Source organism: Mustelus asterias, unplaced genomic scaffold, assembly GCF_964213995.1.
Source record: "Mustelus asterias unplaced genomic scaffold, sMusAst1.hap1.1 HAP1_SCAFFOLD_559, whole genome shotgun sequence".
Classification (NCBI taxonomy): domain Eukaryota; kingdom Metazoa; phylum Chordata; class Chondrichthyes; order Carcharhiniformes; family Triakidae; genus Mustelus; species Mustelus asterias.
This window is the reverse complement of record NW_027590509.1, coordinates 263,555-290,000: the sequence shown is the minus strand read 5'-3', so window position 1 is coordinate 290,000 and position 26,446 is coordinate 263,555. Positions and strand designations below refer to the sequence as shown.

At 47.3% G+C, this 26,446-nt stretch overlaps 1 protein-coding gene across 1 annotated transcript; it reads right to left on the bottom strand.

Moving 5' to 3' along the window:
- Positions 1 to 227: 227 nt before the first annotated feature.
- Positions 228 to 25,440, bottom strand: LOC144487038 (X-ray repair cross-complementing protein 5-like; the record flags this gene model as incomplete). Its single annotated transcript, XM_078205081.1, has 8 exons — positions 25,349 to 25,440; positions 20,725 to 20,834; positions 19,474 to 19,612; positions 13,142 to 13,396; positions 7,943 to 8,126; positions 5,275 to 5,461; positions 1,715 to 1,883; positions 228 to 346 (listed from the first exon to the last, which is right to left on the bottom strand). Coding segments are annotated over exons 1-8 (1,233 nt in total), but the record flags the coding sequence as incomplete, so codon positions are not given.
- Between the last annotated feature and the right edge of the window lie 1,006 nt (positions 25,441 to 26,446).

Here is a 26,446-nt window from a genome sequence, read left to right as displayed (position 1 = left end):
ATATGTGGAATTTGCTACCACAGAAAGTAATTGAGGCCAAAATATTGAATGTTTTCAAGATGCAGTTAGATATAGCACTTGGTTGGGGCCAAGAGGATAAAAAGATATGGGGGAGAAGATGGGAACAGAATATCGAGTTGGATGATCAGCCATGATCATAATGAATGATGGAGCAGACTCGAAGGGCTGAATGGCCTCCTCCTGCTCCTATTTTCTATGTTTCTAACCAGGGTAATAGGATTCAGCATCTGACTCCTCGATTCAAAGTGTGAGAAATCGTTGGCGTGATCTATGATCCAGAGCAGTGGAGAGAACACATTAACGCCATTCAGTATGTAACCGCATGCTGTAATGAGAGGAAGTGGACCAGTTACAATGAGCTCAAATTCATCTTCTCATCTCTTAAGATATAATAATGCTCAGGTAGCATCAAACAATCAGTGATACAGCTCCCAAGGATAGGGGGATACTCTTCAGGGTATTCTAGGCTAGTTATATTCTATGCAGGGTTTTCTAGCGTAGTTATATTTTATACAGAGTATTTTGGGGTAGTGGTATTCTATACAGGGTATTCTAGGGTAGAGGTATTCTATTGAGGGTATTCTAGGGCAGGGGTATTCTATACAGGGTATTCTAGGGTAGCGGTATTCTATACGGGGTATTCTAGGGTAGAGGTATTCTATACGGGGTATCCTAGGATAGAGGTATTCTATACGGGGTATTCTAGGGTAGAGGTATTCTATATGGGATATTCTAGGGTAGAGGTATTCTATATGGGGTATGCTAGGATAGAGATATTCTAGACAGGGTATTTTAGGGTAGAGATATTCTATACGGGGTATCCGAGGATAGAAGTATTCTATATTGGGTATTCTAGGGTAGAGGTATTCTATACGAGGTATTCTAGGGTAGAGGTATTCTATATGGGGTATTCTGGGATAGAGATATTCTAGACAGGGTATTTTATGGTAGAGATATTCTATACGGCGTATCCTAGGATAGAGGTATTCGATACGGGGTATTTTAGGATAGAGGTATTCTAGACAGGGTATTCTAGGATAGAGGTATTCTATTCAGGGTATTTTAGGATAGAGGGATTCAAGACAGGGTATTCTAGGATAGAGGGATTCTAGACAGGGCATTCTAGGGTAGAGGGATTCTAGAGTAGGGGTATTCTATACAGGGTATTTTAGGATCGTGGTATTCTATACAGGGTATTCTGGGATAGAGGGATTCTATACAGGGTATTCTAGGATAGAGGTATTCTATTCAGGGTATTTTAGGATAGAGGGATTCTAGACAGGGTATTCTAGGATAGAGAGATTCTAGAGTAGGGGTATTCGAAACAGGGTATTTTAGGATAGTGTTATTCTATACAGGGTATTCTAGGGTAGAGGGATTCTGGAGGAGGGGTATTCTATCCGATAACATATTTGCATCTGCTCTATATTACGGCTGCATTGTAAATATATAAAATGTCACTCTCTCTCTCTCCAGTAGGATTCCTTCATGCTGGAACATTAGCTCCTAACGTTTTAACACTTCTAGCTGCCACTGCAGGGTTTCCCATCATTATCTGCATGAATCTGTCTTGTGAACCATCAGCTAACTGAGGAGAAGGGGGATGAAGTTTGGACCCTGTGCTCTATAAATACCCTGGGTAGAGCCATGCCCACTTGGCCAAAGGGCAGCAGTAACAGCGGCTGAGGGTTACCTGTTATCAGCGTCTCATCTGGGTAAATGAACTGTGGGGGTCTGATGTGGTGGTGCTTCTTTAAGAGTGACAATGGCTTGAAACCAATGAGAACCAAGCCTGGGCCATCAAATCTCTTCAATTCCTCGGTTTCCTCTTTCTCCAGAACAATCTGCCTCTGTCCATAAACCTGGGAACCAAAAAGAACAAGAACAGGCTTAAATTATATGAAAGAGCAACATCTTTCGAGTACTCGCCCGCTGACCCTCCCAAAGCCTGTCCACCATCTACAAGGCACAAGTCAGGAGTGATGGAGTACTCTCCACTTGCAGCTCCAGCAACACTCATGAAGCTTGACACCATCCAGGACAAAACAGCCGCTTGACTGGCACTCCTTCTACAAGCATTCACTTCCTCCACCACGGACACATTGGCAGCCGTGTGTACCATCGATAAGATGCACTGCAGGAACTGACCAAGGTTCCTTCAATAGCTCCTTCCAAACCCACAACTACTTCCATCTAGAAGGGCCAGGGCAGCAGATACCTGGGAACACCATCACCTACAAGTTCCCCTCCAAGCCACTCACTATCCTGACTTGGAAATATATTGGCTGTTCCTTCACTGTCTCTGGGTCAAAATCCCTGAACTCCCTCCCTAACAGCACAGTGGGTGTACCTACACCACATGCACTGTAGCGTTTCAAGAAGGAAGCTCACCACCACCTTCTCAAGGGCAATTAGGGATGGGCAATCATAGAATCCCTGCAGTGCAGAAGGAGGCCATTCAGCCCATTGAGTTTGTACCGACCACAATCCCACCCAGCCCCTATCCCTGTAGCCCCATGTATCTATCCTGATAGTGCCCCTGACACTAAGGAGCAATTTATCATGGCCAATCAACTAACCTGCACATCTTTGGAGTGTGGGAGGAAACCGGAGCACCCGGAGGAAACCCACGCAGACACGGGGAGAACGTGCAGACTCCACACAGACAGTGACCCAAGTCGGGAATCGAACCCGGGTCCCTGGCGCTGTGAGGCACCAGTGCTAACCGCCGTGCCGCCCTAACGGTCCTCTTCTGGATTAGGTCACACTGTGTGATATGAGCAATCACCGTCATGAGTAACACAGCCTCTGTGTTATTTTGTTAAATAACACAGAGGCTCAAGCACGCTCTGTTCATTAGGCTGGACATATTTTGTGGAATATTCCATCAATATAGATGGTCATGTAACCACATCAAGCAGATAAACTCAATGAAGCCAAAGCAAAATACTATGGACGCTGGAAATCTGAAATAAAAACAGAGAATGCTGGAAAAGCTCAGCAGGTGCACGGAGAGAGAAGCAGAGTTAACATTTCGGGTCCGTATGCCTCTTCTTCAAAGAGCTAATCCAGTGAAGGTCTGACTGAAAAATGGAAAGTTAATCTCGGTATAAAAAGAGCAAAGGGATGGAAGACTCTTCCCACTGGATGTCTGGATTACGATGGTACAAAATATTCAGGACATTGGAAGAAGGGTGATGCGTATCCCAGAAACGGGGCGGCACGGTGACACAGTGGTTAGCACTGCTGCTTCACAGCACCAGGGACGCGAGTTCGATTCCCGGCTTGGGTCACTGTCTGTGTGGAGTCTCTGCACGTTCTCCCCCGTGTCTGCGTGGGTTTCCTCCGGGTGCTCCGGTTTCCTTCCACAGTCCGAATGACGTGCTGGTTAGGGTGCATTGGCCGTGCTAAATTCTCCCTCAGTGTTACCCGAACAGGCGCCGGAGTGTGGCGACTAGGGGATTTTCACAGTAACTTCACTGCAGTGTTAATGTAAGCCTTACTTGTGACACTAATAAATAAACTTTTAACTTTAAACAGGTAACAAGTTAAAGACAGAGCAGAAAATAAAAATGATACCTCGTACTGATCCTTATTTTAAAATAAAAAAGCAAGTTACAGGGAGGGAATCAGTTTGTGGAAGAAAGGGATGGAGAGAGTCAAATGTAAGTAGAAAGATTCCTACATTACAGCAGTGGCTAAACTTCGAAACCAATGCTGAACAAGGAGACAGGTTGTCGAAGTATTTTGTCTTGCACTCATCAGGACAAACCCCAGAAGGTCAAATTTCAAACAATTGTGACAATTTATACCACAGGAGAAAAGGGTGTTGATTGGTTGACAAGTCGACTCTGATTGGCCGAGGTCTTGCCATGGAGAAAGCAATGGGGAGCTATAGGCTCCTCAAGCTGCCAGATAATTCAAAACAGGTGCAAGGCTTGGGCATATTCCTTTTGTCTGCAGGAAAGTTCAGAAGTACTTCATTGGCTGTGAAGTGCTTTGGGCCATCTTGAAGTTGTGGAAGGCGCTATTTTAATTAATACAAGTTCTTTTTCTCTTTATTTACTCATCTCATTACCATTCTATCTTTGCCTTGCACCATTGTCTCTTCTGTTATTTAATCTCTGCTGCCTCCCCTTTCACTCTTTCCAGCCCTCCGTGCATACCTTCCTTCTGTACCTGTTTGAACCCTGTGGCATGTCTAACGCGGGCTAGTTGTAAAGAAAAGTCATCGACCTAAAACATTAACTCTTGTTTCTCTCTGTACAGTACGCACAAGGGATACAATAACAGGGGAGTTCTGTTACTGGATGAGTAATTCAGAGGTTTTGACTAATGATAGAATCATTAGAATCCCTACAGTGCAGAAGGAGGCCGTTCAGCCCATCAAGTCTGCACCGACCACAATCCCACCCAGGCCCTATCCCCATAACCCTATGCATTTACTCTAGCTAGTCCCCCTGATACTAAAGGGGCAATTTAGCATGGCCAATCCACCTAACCCGCACATCTTTGGACTGTGGGAGGAAACCAGAGCACCCGGAGGAAACCCATGCAGACATGGGGAGAACATGCAAACTCCAGATAGACAGTGACCCAAACCAGGAATTGAACCCGGGTCCCTGGTGCTGTGAGTCAGCAGTGCTAACCTACTGTGCCACCGTGCCGTCGATCTAGAGGCACGAGTTCAAACCACGCCACAGCAACTGGGGGAGAAAAAGAGAAGATGCTGGAAAATCTCAGCAGGTTTGGCAGCATCTGTGAATAGAGAAAAGAGCCAATGTTTCGAGTCTGGATGACCCTTCACCAGAGCTGTATAATAAAGGGGAAATTAGTCTGTGATCATGAAATTACCCGATTGTTGTAAAAACCCATCTGGTTCATTAATGCTCTTTAGAGAAGGAAATCTGCCGTCCTTACCCGGTCTGGCCTGTCTGAGGATCCAGAACCGCATGGCTGACTCTCAACTACCCTCTGATTGACTTAGAAAGCCACTCAGTTGTGTCAAAAGTCATGATGAAACTGCACTGTGGATGTGCCTTCACATCGCAGAGTGCAGCAGTTTTAGTAAACGCCCCATCATCGCCTTCTCGAGGGCAATTAGGGATGCACAATAACTCACATCTCGTTCATGAATTAAGAAAGAGCATTTTCTGTTTGTATTTCAGATTACCAGCATCCGCAGTGTTTTGCCTTTGGTCAGGCAGGAGTTGACGTTTTAATTCAGCACGGTATAGGTTCACCGTCCTTTACCTGGGCCTTCTTGGTGTCGCTGGGCAGGAGCAGACTGCCCGTCTCCCCGTTAAACCAGCGGGTTTTGGTTTTGACGGGCTCGTTGCTTTCCCGGTACAGGCGGACGGCACTGGGTTTCCTGGCACTCCGCACGAGATTGTAAACTCCGACTGAAAGTTCCACGCCTTCTCCCAGCTTCAGGTTCAGCCTGGCCAAAACAAAACACAAAAAAAACAGGACATCAAATACAAGCGGCACCGGAACAGAGAGTTTAACAGGGGCTGAAACTCAAAGACATTCTGATGCACATTAAGCGGTTGAAGAAGGCAGCAGTTAAGGGATGGGGGGCGGTGGGGTTTAAGCCAAGGTCCTGACGATTTGGTCAGTTGGATGTAAAATATCCCACAGCACCACATGGAGGATGGCACGGTGGCACAGTGGTTAGCACTGCTGCTTCACAGCGCCAGGGACCCGGGTTCGATTCCCGGCTCGGGTCACTGTGTGGCGTTTACACATTCTCCCCGTGTCTGCGTGGGTTTCCTCCGGGTGCTCCAGTTTCCTCCCACATTCTGAAAGATGTGCTGGTTAGGGTGCATTGACCCGAACAGGCGCCGGACTGTGGCAACTCGGGGTATTTCACAGTAACTTCATTGCAGTGTTAATGTAAGCCTTACTTGTGACTAATAAATAAACTTTACTTTGGAGAGCAGGGAAGCTCTGTCCTGTCAAATTAACCTCCAAAAAACAGATCTGGTCATTATCTCACTGTTCAAGTGTGTGTGGAAAATAGTTGCTATGTTTACCAATGTTTGTGAGGAGGATTGTCAGAGGATGCAGCAGGATATAGATAGTCTGGTTAGACTTGGGCGGAGAAATGGCAGATGGAATTTAATCCAGACAAATGCGCCTCTGTTTTCTCAGAAGACTAAGGAAATTTGGCATGTCCACTATGACTCCCACCAACTTCTACAGATACACCATATAAAGCATTCTTTCTGGTTGTATCACAGCTTGGTATGGATCCTGCTCTGCCCAAGACCGCAATAAACTACAAAAGGTTGTGAATGTAGCCCAATCCATCACGTAAACCAGCCTCCCATCCATTGACTCTGTCTATACTTCCCGCTGCCTCAGCAAAGCAGTCAGCATAATTAAGGACCGCACACACCCCGGACATTCTCTCTTCCACCAAAAGATACGGTCACGTACCAACTGACCCAAGAACAGCTTCTTCCCTGCTGCCATCAGACTTTTGAATGGACCTACCTTGCATTAAGTTGATATTTCTCTCCATCCTAGCTATGACTGTAACATTCTACGCTCTCTCCTTTCCTTCTCTATGAATGGTATGCGTTGTCGGTATAGTGCGCAAGAAACAATACTTTTCACTGTATACCAATACATGTGACAATAATAAATCAAATCAAATCAAAGATGATGCATTTTGAAAGGTCCAATGCAGTAGGGAAATACACAGTAAATGGCAGGACCCTTAGAAGCATTAACATACAGAGGGATCTGGGCGTACAGGTCCACAGTTCCCTGAAAGTGGCAACACAAGTGGATAAGGTGGTCAAGATGGCGTATGGCATGCTTGCCTTCATCGGTTGGGCCATAGGGTGCAAAATTTGGCAGGTCAAGTTGCAGCTGTATAGAGCTTTAGTTAGGGCATGTTTGGAATATTGCATACAGTTCTGGTCGCCACATTAAAAGTTTACCAGGATGTTACCTGGTTTGGAGGGTATTAGCTATGAGAAGAGATTGGACAAACTTGATTTGTTTTCATTTGAACGTCAGAGGCTGAGGGGCGACCTGATAGAAGTCTACAAGATTATGAGAGGCGTGGATAGAATGGATAGTCAGAGTCTTTTTCCCAGGGTAGAAATGCCAATTACTAGGGGACAGAGGTTTAAGGCAAAAGGGGGAAAGTTTAAAGGAGATGTGAGAGGCAAGTTTTTTTACACAGAGGGTGGTAAGTGCCTGGGACGCGCTGCCAAAGGAGGTGGTAGAAGCAGATACAATAGCAACATTTAAGAGGCATCTGGATAGATACATGAAAAGGCTGGGAATGGAGGAATTTGCTATGTAGAGACGAAAGGTCTTTAGTTTAGAAAGGCGTCGTGTGTCGATGCAGGCTTGGAGGGCTGAAGGGCCTGTTCCTGTGCTGTACTATATTCTTTGTATGGCCGATTCCTGTCAAAGTAACATGATGCACTTTATGATGTTTCAAAATAAGAGACGCAGCAGAAGAACAGGCCATTCAGCCCAACAGCTGCATGCCAGTATTTCCGCTTCCCATGAACTTTCTCCCTCCCCTCTCCCTTTAGCGTTATCAGCGTAACCGGCCAATGATTTTCTCTCTCATGCTCATCCAGCTTCTCCCTAAATGCAGCTACACCATTCATTACAACCCTGTGGGAGCCAAGTTCCACATTCCCATCACTCTCTGGGTAATGAAATTTCTCCTGCATTCCTGGCCTGGTCACTACCTGGTGTTGACGGCTTCTGGTTTCGCTCTTCCCTGCGAGTGGAAACATGCCCTGAGTGCCTAATCTATGAAGATCGTCCGTACATTTGAGCAGATTGTGTGCATGAACACGGACGTTCTGTCTGCCAAGGTCCGCAGGGAGTACATTAGAAACTCTCCGAGGACCCAGGAGACGCGGTGCTACTCTGAGTGACTGCTGACCTGGTGACGGTCCTCTTCTTGTAGTCCTTGGCCCACACTTTCCGAAGCAGATCGTCCAACCTGGCTGACCCCTCGCCTTGCACAGCTGCATCCCCATCCTCTGATACACTGACAATGTCGCAGTAAAAGAGAGACATGTCAAACCCACCAGGCTTCTTCAGATGCATCAGGTCAAGGATGATCCCTGTACACAGACAAGGGCAGAGACAAAGACACGCCATTCACAGCATAGCAGCAAAAGGCAAAGCTTGTTATTATTGCTCGCGAGATGATGGGCGGGATTTTCCAGCCACGCTCACCCCCAAGGGTCCATGTCCCGCTCGCTACGATTCCCGTGGTGGGCGGGACGGGAAAATTCCGCCCAGTCTTTTGACAAAAATGATCGGCAATTTTCCCTGCAACGTTTCTCAGATTCTTTAAGTTGGAGCTGGACCCAGTTCTTGACGAGGGTAAAGATTGTGAAGTACAGAAAATCAGATTTGATCTGTGATCTCCTAGACTGGTTTTGGTTGCCTGACGGGTTTGACTTTGGGCCTGTTTATTTGCCTTGATTAGCAGACTATGTCGGTGACTGGGGGGGGCGGGGGCGGGGGGGATAGAATGAGGAAAGAGAGGAAGAAGTGTTCAGTTCCGGTCTTCGTACCATCACGTCACAGGGCAGGCTGGCGTGGACTGCAGGTCTTACCCTTCCTTTAGTTTTGGATGCTGGCTGGCAGGACACCAACCCATGTTGGGAAACAGCCTTCTGGCCATCCCTACAGAACCACGCTTCAGTTCAGGTGACAATCAGGACAGTGGAAGCAGTGAAGGGATTGTTCGATGAAGCTCCAATGCACAAATACAACACTGGTCTGGCCACTACACTGTCTAACCCTGCTTCAACACAACTGACTAGTTTGAAAGGGAGAAGAGTGGGTCTAAGGCTAGTATTTTAAACTTAAATTAAGGCAACTATGTGGGCATGAAAGTTGTGCTAGCTAAGTGAACTGGGAGATTAGGCTAGGGGACAGATCAAGAGACAACCAGTGGCAGACATTTCAGGGGCTGTTTCAGAATATTCTGAATAAGTAAATTTCTACTATTAAAAAGATTTGGAGGGGGAGGACCCACTTCTGTGGTTAACTAAAGAAGTTAAGGAAACTGTCAAACTTAAGGAAAAAGAAGCATATAACTGCAGGCCAGATGATTGGTTAGAATGTGAAGAACAGCAGAGAATGACCAAAGGTTAATCAGGAGAAAGAAATTAGACTATGAGAGGAAGATGGCGAGAAATGTGAAAACTTAAAGCATGTGTTTCTACAGGTGTTTAAACAGGAAAATAGCAAGTTAAGTGAGTCCTCTAGAGAGTGAGAATGAACCATAGAATCCCTACAGTGCAGAAGGAGACCATTCAGCCCATTGAGTCTGCACCAGCTCTCCGAAAAAACATCTTACTCAGATCCACCCAATCGATTTATCCCTGTAACCCCATGCATTGACCATGGCTAATCCACCTAACCTACAGTATCAGGAGAATTAGCTGGGTAAATACATAAGGTTATGGGGATAGGGCCTGGGTGGGATTGTCAGTGAAGACTCAATGGGCCGAATGGTCTCCTCCTGCACTATAGGGATTCTATGATTCTACACATTTTTGGACACGAAGGGGCAATTTAGCATGGCCAATCCATCTAACCTGCACATCTTTGGACTGTGGGAGGAAACCGGAGCACCCGGAGGAAACCCACGCAGACACGAGGAGAACGTGCAAACTCCACACAGGCTGTCACCCAAGCCGGGAATCAAACTGGGTCTCTGGTGCTGTGAGGCAGCAGTGCTAACCACTGTGCCACCACGTCGCCCAATGGGTAGACAATAGTAGATAATAGGAAGATGGCCAACAAAATGACCACATATTTGGATTTTGTCTTCACTGGAGAGAATACATAAACATTCCAGAAATATCTGTAAATCTGGAGGTGGAAAGGGGAGAGGAACTTGGTGAAATTACAATCATTAGAGAAGTGGTTTGAGCAAACTGATGGAGCTAAGGCTGGCAAGTCTCCGGGTCCTGATAGACTTCATCCTAGGGTCTTGAACAAATGAGGTGGTAGATACATTGGTGTTAATTTTGCAAAATTCTCTAGATTCTGGAAAGTTTCCATCAAATTGGAAAGTGGCAAATATAACCCCTCTATTCAAGAAGGGAGGGAGGCCAAAAACAGGAAATTATAGGCCAGTTAGCTTGACATCTGCCGTGGGAAAATTGTTAGAATTGATTGTTAAGTCCAAAGATGCGCGGGTTAGGTTGATTGGCCATGCTAAAATTGCCCTTAGTGTCCTGAGATGCGTAGGTTAGAGGGATTAGTGGGTAAATATGAAGGGATGTGGGGGTAGGGCCTGGGTGGGATTGTGGTCGGTGCAGACTCGATGGGCCGAATGGCTTCTTTTTGTGCTGTAGGGTTTCTATGATTCTGTGAAGGAGGCTATAGCTGGACACTTATAAAATCCCAAGGTAATTGGGAAAAGTCAGCATGATTTTGTGAAAGGGAAATTATGTTTAACCAACTTAATGGCATTCTTTGAAGGAGTACCATATACTGTGGATAAAGGGGAACCTGTAGATGTGCTGTACTTCAATTTCCAGAAAGCAAAGCAAGAAGAACAAAGAAAAGTACAGCACAGGAACAGGCTCTTCGGCCCTCCAAGCTTGCGCCGATCATGATGCCTGTCTAAACTAAAACCGTATGCACTTACGGAGCCCATATCCTTCCATTCCCATCCTATTCATGTATTCGTCTAGTTGCCCCTTAAATGCCGCAATCGTACCCGCTCCCACCACCTCCCCGGGCAGCGCGTTCCAGACATTCATCACCTTCTGTGTAAAAAAAATTGCCTCGGCACATCTCCTCTAAACTTTTCCCCCACGCACCTTAAACCTATGTCTCCTAGTACCTGACTTTCCTACCCTAGAAAAGAGCATCTGACTATCCACTCCGTCCATGCCTCTCATAAGCATTTGATAAGCATCAAAGATTATTGTGAAAGATAAAAGCTCACGATGTAGGGGGTAACATTTGAGCCTAGATAGAAGACTGGCTGGCTGGCAGAAAACAGAGAGTATGTATAAATGGGTCTTTGTCTGATTGGCAGGGCAGGAGGTCATGAGCAGAGTCTTGTAGAGGTCTGTGCTGGGGCCTCAACCTTTTACATCAATGGCTTAGATGAGGGAAGCAAAGGCATGGGAGATACATTTGCAGACAGTACAATGATAGATAGGAAAGTATGTTGTGAAGGGGACGTGAGTTTGCAGATGAATACAGATAGGTTGAGTGGGCAAAAATCTGGCAGATGGAGTATAATGTGGGAAAATGTGAAGTTGTTCACTTTAGCAGGAAGAATAAAAAAATCAGCATTACTTAAATGGAGAATAATTGCAGAATGCCGAGGTGCAGAGGGATCTAGGTGTTCCTGTGCTTGAATCACGAAAAGTTAGTATGCAGGTACAGCATGTAAATGAGAAGGCTAATAGAATGTTATTCCTTATTACAAAAGGAATTGAACACAAAAGTAAGGATGGTATGCTTCAGTTACACAGGGCATTGGTGAGACCGCATCTCAAATACTGTGTGCAGTTTTTGTCTTATTGAAGGTATGGTGGCACAGCGGTTAGCACTGCTACCTCACAGCGCCACAAACCCCCGGGTTCAATTCCAGCTTTGGGTCACTGTCTGTGGAGTTTGCACATTCTCCCCGTGTCTGCGTGGGTTTCCTCCGGGTGCTCCGGTTTCCTCCCACACTCCAAAGACGTGCAGGTTCGGTTGATTGGCTATGCTAAATTGTCCCTAATGTCAGGCGCATTAGCAGGGTAAATATGTGGGGTTACAGGAATAGGGCCTGTGTGGGATTGTGGTTGGTGCAGACTCGATGGCCTCCTTCTGCACTGTAGGGATTCCATGGGATTTTAAGGAAGTGTGTAAATGAGTTGGAGACGTTTCAGAGGGGGTTTGCTGGATCGATAGCTGGAACGAGCGGTTTATCTTATGGGGAAAGGTTGGGCAGACTGGGCTTGTTTCCACTGGAGTTTAGAAGGGTGAGGGGTGACTTGATTGAAGTAACTAAGATCCTGAATGGTCTGGACAAGGTGGGCATGGAAAGGATGTTTCTTCTTGTGGGAGAGTCCAGACCGAGCGGGCACCGTTTTAAAATTAGTGGTCGCCCTTTTAGGACAGAGATGGTGAGAATTTTTTTCTTTCAGAGGGTTGCATGACTTTGGAACTCTCTGGCCGGAATTTACTGGCACGTCCACTCGAGGTTCGTACGATCCCGCCCGAGACTAACGGAGAATGCCGTTCTCCGAGCCTTGCCCATCCCTGGAATCAGGGCAGGCGTGCCGGTAAAATTCCGGCCTCTGTCTCAGAAGGCAATGGGGGGTCACTGAATATCTTTAAGGCAGGGGTAGAGAGATTCTTGTTTGGCGAGGGAATCAAAGATTATTGTGGGTAGATAGGAATGTGGAATTTGAAACACAAACGTACAAGGCATGATCTCATTGAACGGCACAGCAGGCGGGAGGGGCCGAATGGCCTACTTACGCTCCAATTTTGTGCGAAGCACTATTTTCAATCTTGTCAAATCCATCCATTGCCTCAGCCCTCCCCGTCTCTGCGACCTGCACCCCAGTCCGATAACCCTCTGAAATCTCTGCTCTCAGGTGACAAGCTGAGGAAGAGGGTCTGCAGTGACCCAGAGGGTCAAGGATCGGGGGGGGGCGGCAGCCATAAGCCAGAGGGCTGGTAGCAAGAGGAAAGGTGAGGGAGTGGAAGAGGCGGGGAGCTGGAGGGGCAACGACAGGGAGGGTCAGCGAGAGGAATGCGTGGCACGTGGGAGATTCGGCAAGCATGATGGGCAGAAAACCGGAGCGAAGTATATTTATATCTTTAAATTGATTTCATTTCAAAAGTTGTTCCATCGACCGCTATAGTAATTCAGCAACATTAAATATTTTCACTCACAGGTTATCATGTTGAGAAATGTCCTACAGACTCTAAAGACAGCTTTCACATTGGTTTCAATGGGAAAACCTGATTTGTTTAAAGTTGTTTCACATAAAGTTGCACTTCACGGCAATGCAACTGCAATCTTAAGTGAGGACTTTGTGATTCAACGTCTTTGAACCAGTCGCTGACAAATGCTTGATGGTAACAGTGGTTTGCCTACCTGTCTCTCGCAGGTCATTGGCCTTTGTTCTGGTCAGTCGTGCTTTGGAGCTGTCTTTCGCATGTGGGTTGTCATTGTTGGTGAACAGCATGATGCGCTTGTGGCTCAGTTTCAGCGTGACGTCACTGAAGAGATTGGAGCAGACCCAGAGAGCATCACTCAACGAGTCATCGGTACTGTGGCCTATGTTCTTCTTGAAGGACTTGTTCCCCTTCTCCCCCTCATACTGGTCCAACTCCAGTACTCGCTTAGCACCTGAGCCCAGACAGAGAGAGTCAGATTAGAACATCAATCTATTAAACACACCAGGGGAGGCGATGGTCCAGTGGTATTATCGCTAGACTATTAACCCAGAAACTCAGCTCATGTTCTGGGGACCCGGGTTCGAATGGCGCCACGGCAGGCGGTGGAATTTGAATTCAATTTTTAAAAAATCTGGAATTAAGAATCCACTGATGACCATGAACCATGGTCGATTGTCAGAAAAACCCATCTGGTTCACTAATGTCCTTTAGGGAAGGAAATCTGCCGTCCTTACCTGGTCTGGCCTACATGTGACTCCAGAGCCACAGCAATGTGAACAAAGAACAAAGAACAGTACAGCACAGGAAACAGGCCCTTCGGCCCTCCAGGCCTGCGCCGCTCCTTGGTCCAACTAGACCAATCGTTTGTATCCCTCCATTCCCAGGCTGCTCATGTGACTATCCAGGTAAGTCTTAAACGATGTCAGCGTGCCTGCCTCCACCACCCTACTTGGCAGCGCATTCCAGTCCCCCACCACCCTCTGTGTAAAAAACGTCCCTCTGATATCTGAGTTATACTTCGCCCCTCTCACCTTGAGCCCGTGACCCCTCGTGATCGTCACCTCCGACCTGGGAAAAAGCTTCCCACTGTTCACCCTATCTATACTCTTCATAATCTTGTACACCTCTATTAGATCCCCCCTCATTCTCCGTCTTTCCAGGGAGAACAACCCCAGTTTACCCAATCTCTCCTCATAGCTAAGACCCTCCATACCAGGCAACATCCTGGTAAACCTTCTCTGCACTCTCTCTAACGCCTCCACGTCCTTCTGGTAGTGCGGTGACCAGAACTGGACGCAGTACTCCAAATGTGGCCTAACCGGCGTTCTATACAGCTGCATCATCAGACTCCAGCTTTTATACTCTATACCCCGTCCTATAAAGGCAATCATACCATATGCCTTCTTCACCACCTTCTCCACCTGTGTTGCCACCTTCAAGGATTTGTGGACTTGCACACCTAGGTCCCTCTGTGTTTCTATACTCCTGATGGCTCTGCCATTTATTGTATAACTCCTCCCGACATTATTTCTTCCAAAACGCATCACTTCGCATTTATCTGGATTAAACTCCATCTGCCACCTCTCCGCCCAATTTTCCAGCCTATCTATATCCTGCTGTATTGCCCGACAATGCTCTTCGCTATCCGCAAGTCCAGCCATCTTCATGTCATCCGCAAACTTGCTGATTACACCAGTTACACCTTCTTCCAAATCATTTATATATATCACAAATAGCAGAGGTCCCAGTACAGAGCCCTGCGGAACACCACTGGTCACAGACCTCCAGCCGGAAAAAGACCCTTCGACCACTACCCTCTGTCTCCTATGGCCAAGCCAGTTCTCCACCCATCTAGCCACTTCTCCTTGTATCCCATGAGCCTTAACCTTCTTAACCAACCTGCCATGTGGGACTTTGTCAAATGCCTTACTGAAATCCATATAGACGACATCCACGGCCCTTCCTTCATCAACCGTTTTTGTCACTTCCTCAAAAAACTCCACCAAATTTGTAAGGCACGACCTCCCTCTTACAAAACCATGCTGTCTGTCACTAATGAGATTGTTCCGTTCTACATGCACATACATCCTGTCTCTAAGAATCCTCTCCAACAACTTCCCTACCACGGACGTCAAGCTCACCGGCCTATAATTTCCTGCTACCCTTCTTAAACAACGGGACCACATTCGCTATCCTCCAATCCTCAGGGACCTCACCCGTGTCCAAAGAAGCGACAAAGGTTTCTGTCAGAGGCCCAGCAATTTCATCTCTCGTCTCCCTGAGCAGTCGAGGATAGATGCCATCAGGCCCTGGGGCTTTGTCAGTTTTAATGTTCCCTAAAAAACCTAACACTTCCTCTCTTGTAATGGAGATTTTCTCTAACGGGTCAACACCTCCCTCCGAGACACTCCCGGTTAACACGCCCCTCTCCTTCGTGAATACCAATGCAAAGTATACATTTAGGATCTCCCCTATTCCCTTGGGTTCTAAGCATAATTCCCCTCCTCTGTCCCTGAGAGGTCCGATTTTCTCCCTGACAACTCTTTTGTTCCGAACGTATGAATAGAATGCCTTAGGATTCTCCTTAATCCTGCCTGCCAAGAACATCTCGTGACCTCTTTTTGCCCTTCTAACTCCCCGTTTGAGTTCTTTCCTACTCTCTCTGTATTCCTCCAGAGCTCCATCTGTCTTCTGTTGCCTGGACTTAACGTACGCCTCCCTTTTCATTTTAATCAGATCCTCAATTCCCCTGGTTATCCACGGCTCTCGAATCCTACCTTTCCTATCTTTCCTTTTTACAGGCACATGCCTATCCTGCAGCCTTATCAATAGTTCCTTAAAAGACTCCCACATGCCAGACGCGGACTTACCCTCGAACATCCTCTCCCAATCAACATCCACCAATTCCTGCCTAATCCGGCTATAGTTAGCCTTCCCCCAATTTAGTACCCTGTCCGTAGGACAGCACTCATCCTTGTCCATTACTATCCTAAAGTTAACAGAGTTGTGGTCACTATTTGCCACATGTTCCCCTACCGAAACTTTGACGACCTGACCGGGCTCATTTCCCAGAACTAGGTCCAGTATAGCCCCCTCTCTAGTCGGGCTATCTACATACTGTTCCAAAGAACCTTCCAGTACGCATTTTACAAATTCCTCCCCGTCCGGACCCCCAGCTCTAAGCACTTTCCAGTCTGTGCCAGGGAAATTAAAGTCCCCCACTACAACAACCCTATTTTTTCTGCACCTATCCAGAATCTCCTGACATATCCTTTCCTCCACTTCCCGTGGGCTGTTGGGTGGTCTGTAGTACCCCCCAGCATAGTGACTACACCCTTCCTGTTTCTGAGTTCCACCCACAGCGACTCAGTACATGACCCCTCTAAGTTGTCTACCCTCTGCACCGCGGTAATATGCTCCTTAACTAATATCGCTACTCCCCCACCTTTTTTAGCCCCTCCTCTGTCTCGCCTAAAATACTTATACCCCGGAATATTCAGCTGCCAGTCCTGTCCTTCTTTTAACCAAGTTTCCGTCACCGCAACCACATCCAAATTCCGCATAAGCATTAAGGCCCTAAGTTCGTCTGTTTTACCCGTTACGCTCCTCGCATTGAAGCAGATGCACTCCAGACCTCCAGGCCCACTCAGGTCATCCTCCTCCAGAGTGCTCCTCTTCTTAGCTAGCCTTGCCCTGGCCCCCAGCTCAACCCCAGCCTCAGTATTTACTGACCTACTGTTTTGTTCCCCACCCCCCTGCCACACTAGTTTAAATCCTGCCGAAACACTCCAGCAAAACTCCCAGCCAGGATATTTGCTCCCTTCCAGTTAAGGTGTAACCCATCCTTTCTGTACAGTTGCCATCCTGACTTGAAGATTTCCCAGTCATCTATGAATTAAAAACCCTCCCTCTTGCACCAGTCCTTTAGCCACGCGTTCAACTGTAGAATCTCCCTGTTCCGAGCCTCACTTGCACTAGACACCGGGAGCAGTCCAGAGATTGCTACCCTGGAGGCCTTACTTTTTAGCCTAGCACCCAACTCCCTGAATTTCTCTCGTATGACCCCCCTGCTCTTCCTACCTACATCATTTTCACCAATGTGTATAATCACATCCGTTTGACTACCTTCCTTTTTAAATATGCTTCCTACCCTCTCGGAGACATCCAGTACCCCGGCACCAGGGAGGCAGACTACCATCCTGGATTCTCGTTCACTCCCACAGAACCGCCTGTGGTTGGCTCTCAACTGCCCTCCAAGGGCAACTAGGGATGGGCAATAAATGCTGGCCCAGCCAGCGACGCCCGTGTCCCACAAATGAATAAAAAACAGGGAATGGTCCATGTTCTTTTTACATCGATACAGGATGATGACCTATTAGGGACAGAGGCCTCAGAAACCTGCTCTTACACTTTCAAACTTAAGGATCCTGGGGCTAGAACTCTCCTCCTCCTCTTGGCTTTTTAATTTTTCTTTTATAGGATGTGGGTGTTGCTGGCTAGACCATCTCTTATTGCCCTCAAGAAAGTAGGTGGTGAGCCGCCATCTTGAACCGCTGCAGTCCCTGTGGTGTAGGTACACCCACAGTGCTGTTAGGGAGGGACTTCCAGGATTTTGACCCAGTGACAGTGAAGGAACAGCCGATATATTTCCAAGTCAGGATGGTGAGTGGCTTGGAGAGGAACTTGCAGGTGGCGGAGTTCCAAGATATGTGCTGCCTTTTTCCTTCTAGATGGTAGAAGTCATGGGTTTGGAAGGTGCTGTTCATAAGTTGATAAGATATAGGAGCAGAATTAGGCCATTTGGCCCATCGGGTCTGCTCCGCCATTCAATCATGGCTGATATGCTCCTCATCCCCATTTTCCTGCCTTCTCCCCATAACCTTTCAACCCATTCCCAATTAAAAAATCTGTCTAACTCCTCCTTAATTTTACTCACTGTTCCAGCATCTGCCGCACTTTGGGGCAGCGAATTCCAGAGTTTCACAAGCCTTTGGGAGAAGTAGTTTCTCCTCAACTCTGTTTTAAATTTGCTGCCCCTTATCTTAAGACTATGACCTCTCGTCCTAGAATGCCCCACCGGCAGAAGCATCCGCTCCACGTCTACTTTATCCTGTTGAAGGAGCCTTAGGTGAGTTGCTGCAGAGCATCTTACAGATGGTACACACGGCTGCCACTCGGTGGAGGAGAGTGAGAGTGTTGAAGGTGGTAGATGTGATGCCAATCAAGTGGACCACTTTGTCCTGGATGGTGTCGTGTTTCTTGCGTGAAGTTGGAGCCGGACTCATCCGGGCAAGTGGGGAGTATTCCATTACACTCCTGACTTGTACCCTGTAGATGGTGGACAGATATTGGGGGAGTCAGAAGGTGAGTTACTCCCCGCAGAGTTCCCAGCATCTGACCTGCATTTGTAACCACAATATTTCTATTCCACCAGGACCTCAAAACAATGCATCCAAAACTTGTGCGTTTTGAACCTCAGTCTGAGCCGTTCTGCAAAATGGTGCCAGCCAGAGTTCCCCACATCTCCAGTGGAAGTGGGCTCGAGGAGACACATGTTCTGCTCCACGGAAACAGAATCTCATCTGGACTTGAGCTGTCCGCTTAGCGGCTCTGGACCGGCTGAGATTGCGGTAATTAGCAATTAGGTCCAAGAATGGGCGTTAAATCTGGAGTTTCAAATAGACTATTCTTATTTGCAGAATATTCATTCCGTTCCTGTGGTCCAGACAAGTCCTGGAGAATTGTGAGTTGTAAACATGTGAAATTTATTTTCAAGTTTTGTGGCTGAGGCAGAAAGGATGTTAACCCAACTGGACAGAGGGACAAAGGAAGTGGGATCAAGGAAATATAGAATTTTACATACATGATGGCACGGGTGGCACAGTGGATAGCACTGCCGTCTCACTGCGCCAGGGGCCCGGGTTCGATTCCCGACTTCGGTCACTGTCTGTGTGGAGTCTGCATGATCTCCCCGTGGGTTTCTTCTGGGTGCTCTGGTTTCCCCCCACAGTCTGAAAGACGTAGTTAGATGGAATGGCCATGCTAAATTAACCCTTAGTGTCAGGGGATTAGCAGGGTAAAGACATGGGGTTGCAGGGATAGGGCCTGGGATTGTTGTCAGTGTTGACTCGAATGGCCTCTTTCTGCACTGTAGGATTCGATGATGAGGAGGCCATTCAGTCCATCATGCCTGTTGCCTGCTCTTCATATCAGTGATCCAATGAGAAGACGGTGGGTAAATGTGAAAAGTGCAACCGAAAGGCACCAAATGCATTGATATAGCGCCTTTCCCAATCCCAGATGTCCCAAAATGCTTTACAGTCAATACTTCTGAAGTGTATTCCCAGTATTCCGGCCAATAGTTACTTCTCAATCAACATCACTGAATCAGATTGCCTGGTTATTGTCACTTTACTGCTCCCAGCTGCGTACCTACACCACAATTTGCACAGAGCAGAGTCCCAAGGGAGGGACATACCCCACACCGAGTTTAAACAGACTTGCTCCAGATCTGGGGGATAAACTTGCCTGGTGTGTCCAAGTCGTGGAGGACATAAACATGCTTGAAGTCAACAGAGTTCTTGTGCTTCTGAGTCCCGAAGAACACGACAGCCAGAAGGTCACGATCGCTGCTAATAATCTTACTGGTGTAAACCCTGTGGACACACTGCAAGTAGAGAGAGTCTAATCAGTCAGCAGCACTATCAACCGACCTTTGCGGAAGGATGTATTGGCCTTGGAGGGAGTACAGAGAAGGTTGACCAGGTTGATACCGGAGATGAGGGGGTGAGTTTATGAGGAGAGATTGGGTAGATTGGGCCTGTACTCGTTGGAGTTTAGAAGGCTGAGGGGAGATCTAATAGAGACATATAAGATAATGAAGGGGCTCGACAGGGTCGAGGCAGAGAGATTCTTTCCACTTAGAAAGGAAACAAGAACACAGCCTCAAAATAAGGGGGAGTCAGTTTAGGACAGAGTTGAGGAGGAACTTCTTCTCTCAGAGGGTAGGGAATCTCTGCCCATTGAAGCAGTGGAGGCTACCTTGTTAAATATGTTTAAAGTCACAGGTAGATAGATTTCTGATCAATAAGGGAATTAAGGGTTATGGGGAGCGGGCGGGTAAGTGGAACTAAACCATGATCAGATCGGCCATGATCTTATTGAATGGCGGGGCAGGCTCGAGGGGCTAGATGGCCTACTCCTGCTCCTATTTCTTATGTTCTTAAAACACTCAGCACACGCAGACACGGGGAGAACTCCACACAGACAGTGACCCAAGCCGGGAATCGAACCTGGGTCCCTGGCGCTGTGAAGCAGCAGTGCTAACCACTGTGCCACCGTGCCAACCACTGTGCCACCGTGCCAACCACTGTGCCACCGTGCCGTCCCTTTTGTACGGTAGATTTTCTTCGCAGTATTTTTGAAAAACATCAGGACAAATTTCAAAAACCTTTTTTGAGGTAAAAATGTGCCTTGAATGTTTTCAAGAAGAGGGACTGTGTGTGTGTGTCTCTCAGAGATGTGAGGGAGAGACAGACATCTGGTTTTATAGGACCATTAGAGTATCAGGCATAGGAACAGAAGGAGGCCATTCAGCCCATCGAGTCTGTTCCACCATTCAATGAGATCATGACTGATCTGATGTGATAATCCTCAACTCCACTTTCCCGCCTTATCCCCAAGACCCTCGATTCCCTGACTGATTAAAAATCTGTCTACCTCAGCCCTGAACATACTTAACGACTGTCACCTACAGCACTGTCACTGGTCTCCTCTTACCTGAATAGTCATGTCGAATGCTGAAGTGGCCTCACCATTCATTTCAAACATGGCCTCCGAGGCATCAATGAGGAAGACTAAGCTGTCCCTGCCTGCGTATCGAACGTCCTCTGAAACATAAATCAACACGTCACAACCTTAACTGATAGAAAAGAGCGGCCAGTGACAAAACTGAGTAATCGCAGCTTGTGCTCATTCTCCAACCACTACACGCTTCTTTGTATTAGGAGGGATTTATGGTGTTTGTAACATCTGGACATCTCTGTGAGTGGATGTAATACATTCTCTTTTGTAAAAAAAAATCGATAGCTGTGGCTCAACGACCTTCTAAACGACCTGCTAGAACTGCAGTGACATCACTCAGAGAAGGCCCCGGAAAGGCTGCAGGGGTGGAGGGTGGGGGGGTGTCACTCTGGTTTGATTTGATTTATTGTCACATGGATTAGTATACAGTGAAAAGTATTGTTTCTTGCGCACATACCATTTATAGAGAAGGAAATGAGAGAGTGCAGAATGTAGTGTTACAATCATAGCTAGGGTGTAGAGAAAGATCAACTTAATGCGAGGTAGGTCCATTCAAAAGTCTGATGGTAGCAGGGGTGCACGGTGGCACAGTGGTTAGCACTACTGCTTCACAGCGCCAGGGACCCGGGTTCAATTCCAGCCTCCGGTCACTGTCTGTGTGGAGTTTGCCCGTTCTCCCCGTGGGTTTCCTCCGGGTGCTCCGGTTTCCTCCCACACTCCAATGATGTGCAGGTTAGGTTGATTGGCTATGCTAAATTGTCCCTTAGTGTCAGGGGGATTAGCAAGGTAAATATGTGGGGTTATGGGGATAGGGCCTGGGTGGGATAGTTGGCGGTGCAGACTCGATGGGCCAAATGGCCTCCTCCTGCACTGTAGGATTCTATGATTCTAAGAAACTGTTTTTGAGTCGGTTGGTACATGATCTCAGACTTTTGCATCTTTTTCCCGACGGAAGAACAAAGAACAAAGAACAAAGAACAGTACAGCACAGGAAACAGGCCCTTCGGCCCTCCAAGCCTGTGCCGCTCCTTGGTCCAACTAGACCAATCGTTTGTATCCCTCCATTCCCAGGCTGCTCATGTGACTATCCAGGTAAGTCTTAAACGATGTCAGCGTGCCTGCCTCCACCACCCTACTTGGCAGCACATTCCAGGCCCCCACCACCCTCTGTGTAAAAAACGTCCCTCTGATGTCTGAGTTATACCTCGCCCCTCTCAGCTTGAGCCCGTGACCCCTCGTGATCGTCACCTCCGACCTGGGAAAAAGCTTCCCACTGTTCACCCTATCTATACCCTTCATAATCTTGTATACCTCTATTAGATCTCCCCTCATTCTCCGTCTTTCCAAGGAGAACAACCCCAGTCTACCCAATCTCTCCTCATAGCTAAGACCCTCCATACCAGGCAACATCCTGGTAGGTGGAAGAGAGAATGTCCAGGGTGTGTGGGGTCCTTGATTGTGCTGGCTGCTTTGCCAAGGCAGCAGGAAGTGTAGACAGAGTCAATGGATGGGAGGCTGGTTTGTGTGATGGATTGGGCTACCTTCACGACCTTTTGTAGTTCCTTGCAGTCTTGGGCAGAGCAGGAGCCACACCAAGCTGTGATACAACCAGAAAGAATGCTTTCTATCTTGCATCTGTAAAAGTTGGTGAGAGTCGTGGCGGACATACGACTCTCACCAACTTCTACAGATGCATCATCGAAAGCATTCTTCCAGTTGTATTTCCTTAGTCTCCTCAGAAAATAGAGGCGTTGGTGGGTTTCTTAATGATAGCGTTTTACTCATCTCATAAAATCAAATAACTGGGGATGCTGGAAATCTGAAATAAAAATGGAAAATGCTGGAAAAATTCAGCAGGTCTGGCAGTGTCTGTGGAGAGAGAAAGGATTCAGATCTTTCTGAAGTTGTGGCTGAGTCACATGGGAGGAATACCTTCACGGTGCCACCTGTCATGAAGCTGGAAATGTGTTTGCAAAAATTGAATTAAGAAAGACTTGGAAGTACTGTGAACTGTCAGGGAGATAGTGTTCAACTTGAAGAGGACAAAGACGGGGCTGATGGAATGGACAAGTATCAGATTAAATGTAATGCTGAGAAACGCGAAATGATTCGGCACGATAGCACAGTGGTTAGCACTGCTGCTTCACAGCTCCAGGGACCTGGGTTCGATTCCCGGCTTGGGTCACGGTCTGTGTGGAGTTTGCACATTCTCCTCGTGTCTGCGTGGGTTTCCTCCGGGTGCTCCGGTTTCCTCCCACAGTCCAAAGATGTGCGGGTTAGGTTGATTGGCCATGCTAAAAATTGCCCTTAGTGTCCTGAGATGCGTAGGTTAGAGGGATTAGTGGGTAAATATGTAGGGATATGGGGGTAGGGCCTGGGTGGGATTGTGGTCGGTGCAGACTCGATGGGCCGAATAGCCTCTTTCTGATTCATTTTGGTAGGAAGAATGCATAGGACACAATATAAAATAAAACAAACAATTCTAAAGTGGGTGCTGGAGCAGAGAGACCTGGGTGTATATGTGCATAAATCACTGAAGGTGGCAGGACAAGTTGAGAAAGTGGATAAAAAGGCACATGGGATCTTGGACTTTATAAATAACAGCACAGAGTACAACAGCAAGGGAGTGAAAATGAATTTTTACAAAACACTGGTCCAGCATCAACTGGAGTATTGCGTCCAATTCTGGAGATTGCAATTTAGGAAAGATATGACGGTTTCAGAAAAGGTCCAGGTGGTTCCAGGGATGAGGGACTTCAGTTATGTGGATAGATTGGAGAAGTTGGAACTGTTTTCCTTGGAAAAGTTCAAAATCACGAGGAATCTGGACAGAGTCAAGAGGGAGAAACTGTTCCCATTGGTGGAAGGATCAAGAACCAGAGGACCAATGCACCTAACCAGCACATCTTTCCGGAGGAAACTGGAGCACCTGGAGGAAACCCACACAGACACGGGGAGAATGTGCAGACTCCGCACAGTCACCCAAGCCGAGAGTCAAACACGGATCCCTGGTGCTGTGAGGGAGTAGTGCTAACTACTGTGCCACCCTATATAACATCTGGGGGAAGCACTGGTGAGTACTGTTCTGTCACTCATTGAGGCTATGGTTTCAGGTCAGGGTTAGAATTATCAAAACGTGCGCAGTGTGTTGTACTTAAACATAATAAACAGGAACAGGAATGCTCCACCATTCATTAAGATCACGGCTGATTTGATTGTGGCCTTAACTCCACTTCCCTGCCTGTTTCCCTCTCCTATCAAAAACCCGTCTCATCAGCCTCGAATGTTCTTATTATCGAGAGGTGTACAGCATGTTAGAATCGTAGAATCCTACAGTGCAGAAGGAGGCCATTTGGCCCATCAGGTCAAGGGTCGGGTTCTGAAGACTGTGGAGGAACAGAGAGATCTTGGGGTCCATATCCACAGATCTCTGAAGGTTGCCTCTCAAGTGGATAGAGCTGTGAAGAAGGCCTACAGTGTGTTAGCTTTTATTAACAGGGGTTTAAGAGCCGTGGGGTTATGCTGCAACTGTACAGGACCTTGGTGAGACCACATTTGGAATATTGTGTGCAGTTCTGGTCACCTCACTATAAGAAGGATGTGGAAGCGCTGGAAAGTGTGCAAAGGAGATTTACCAGGAAGCTGCCTGGTTTGGAGGGTAGGTCTTATGAGGAAAGGTTGAGGGAGCTAGGGCTGTTCTCTCTGGAGTGGAGGAGGTTGAGGGGAGACTTAATAGAGGTTTATAAAATGATGAAGGGGATAGATAGAGTGAACGTTCAAAGACTATTTCCTCGGGTGGATGGAGCTATTACAAGGGGGCATAAATATAGGGTTCATGGTGGGAGATATAGGAAGGATGTCCGAGGTAGGTTCTTTACTCAGAGAGTGGTTGGGGTGTGGAATGGCCTGCAGTGAGAGTGGAGTCAGACACTTTAGGAACATTTAAGCGGTTATTGGATAGACACATGGAGCACACCAGGATGATAGGGAGTGGGATAGCTTGATCTTGGTTTCAGATAAAGCTCGGCACAACATCGTGGGCCGAAGGGCCTGTTCTGTGCTGTACTGTTCTATGTTAGAACATAAGAAATAGGAGCAGGAGTAGGCCATCTAGCCCCTCGAGCCTGCCCCGCCATTCAATAAGATCATGGCTGATCTGACGTGGATCAGTACCACTTACCCGCCTGATCCCCATAACCCTTAATTCCCTTACCGATCAGGAACCCATCCATCCGCGCTTTAAACATATTCAGCGAGGTAGCCTCCACCACCTCAGTGGGCAGAGAATTCCTTGTTCTATCAAGTCTGCTCTGACCACAATCCCACCAGGCCCTATCCCCATGCAATTACCTTAGCTAGCCCCCCTGACACTGAGGTGCAATTGAGCATGGACAATACATCTAACTCGCACATCTTTGGACTGTGGGAGGAAACCAGAGGACCCAGAGGAAACCCACACAGACACGGGGGGAATGTGCAAACTCTACACAGACAGTGACCAAAGCCGGGAATTGAACCCGGGTCCCTGGCGCTGTGAGGCAGCAGTGCTAACCACTGTGCCACCGTGCCGTTGTAAACCTAGGGTTCACATTTGACCTACCTTCGTTTTCCTCTGCCTCCTCTGGATCCTCCTCATCTTCATTCCGAAAGTGTGACTGCCAATCCGCCATATCGGCTGTGGAGGAAGTGCCAACTCCCCTGTCAGGTAGAAGTACAAGGGACAACATTAACCAAAGGAGACATTCCTGGATCATGGGATTAGCCCAGAGAAGTGACAGAGACAAGGTGGCAGAATAATTCAGTCACTTTGGACTGAAACAGATTTAAAAACAAAACAGTGCCTTGATTGGTTTCACTTCTTCAAGGGCATACAGCTCTCTCAATCGGAGCTAGTGTAGACCATTCGGCCCCTCAAGCCTGTCCTGCCATTCAATAAGATCATGACTAATCATCTACCTCAACTCCACCTCCCTGCATTATCCCCATCTCCTTTGGCACCCAAAGTTCTATTGATTTCTGCCTGGACTATGCTCATCGAGTGAGCATCCACAGTCCACAGTGGGGTGGAGCGTTCCAAAGGGAGATGTACAGCTCCCAGCCTCATCCAGTGCTGGCCTCACTGTGGCTGATTAATTTTCTCCAGGCAAAGGGTATTAACAGATTCAAGGTAGGTGACCCAGATCAGTCATGAATTAGCTGAATGATGGAACAGACTCGAGGGACCGAATGGCTCCTCCTCGGTGGAAAGTGAGACTTGGTGTTGGGAAATGTGCCCAATATAAGTCTCTTTTAAATTACACATCTGGATTTTAAATGTTTGGAATGATATACAACAGAGAAGAGCAATGGGAGAAGAAATATAAGTTAGTATTAAAGCAGCAGTTATTGAAATGTGTTCCCCTGGAGGGAGCTGTCCCTTTAAGAGGAGAATATGGCGCTTTAAGAGTGCAGTAAGAAGTCTCACAACACCAGGTTAAAGTCCAACAGGTTTATTTGGTAGCAAAAGCCACTAGCTTTCGGAGCGCTGCTCCTTCATCAGGTGAGTGGGAGTTCTGTTCACAAACAGGGCATATAAAGGCACAAACTCAATTTACAAAATAATGGTTGGAATGCGAGTCTTTACAGGTAATCAAGTCTCAAAGATACAGACAATGTGAGTGGAGAGAGGGTTAAGCACAGGTTAAAGAGATGTGTATTG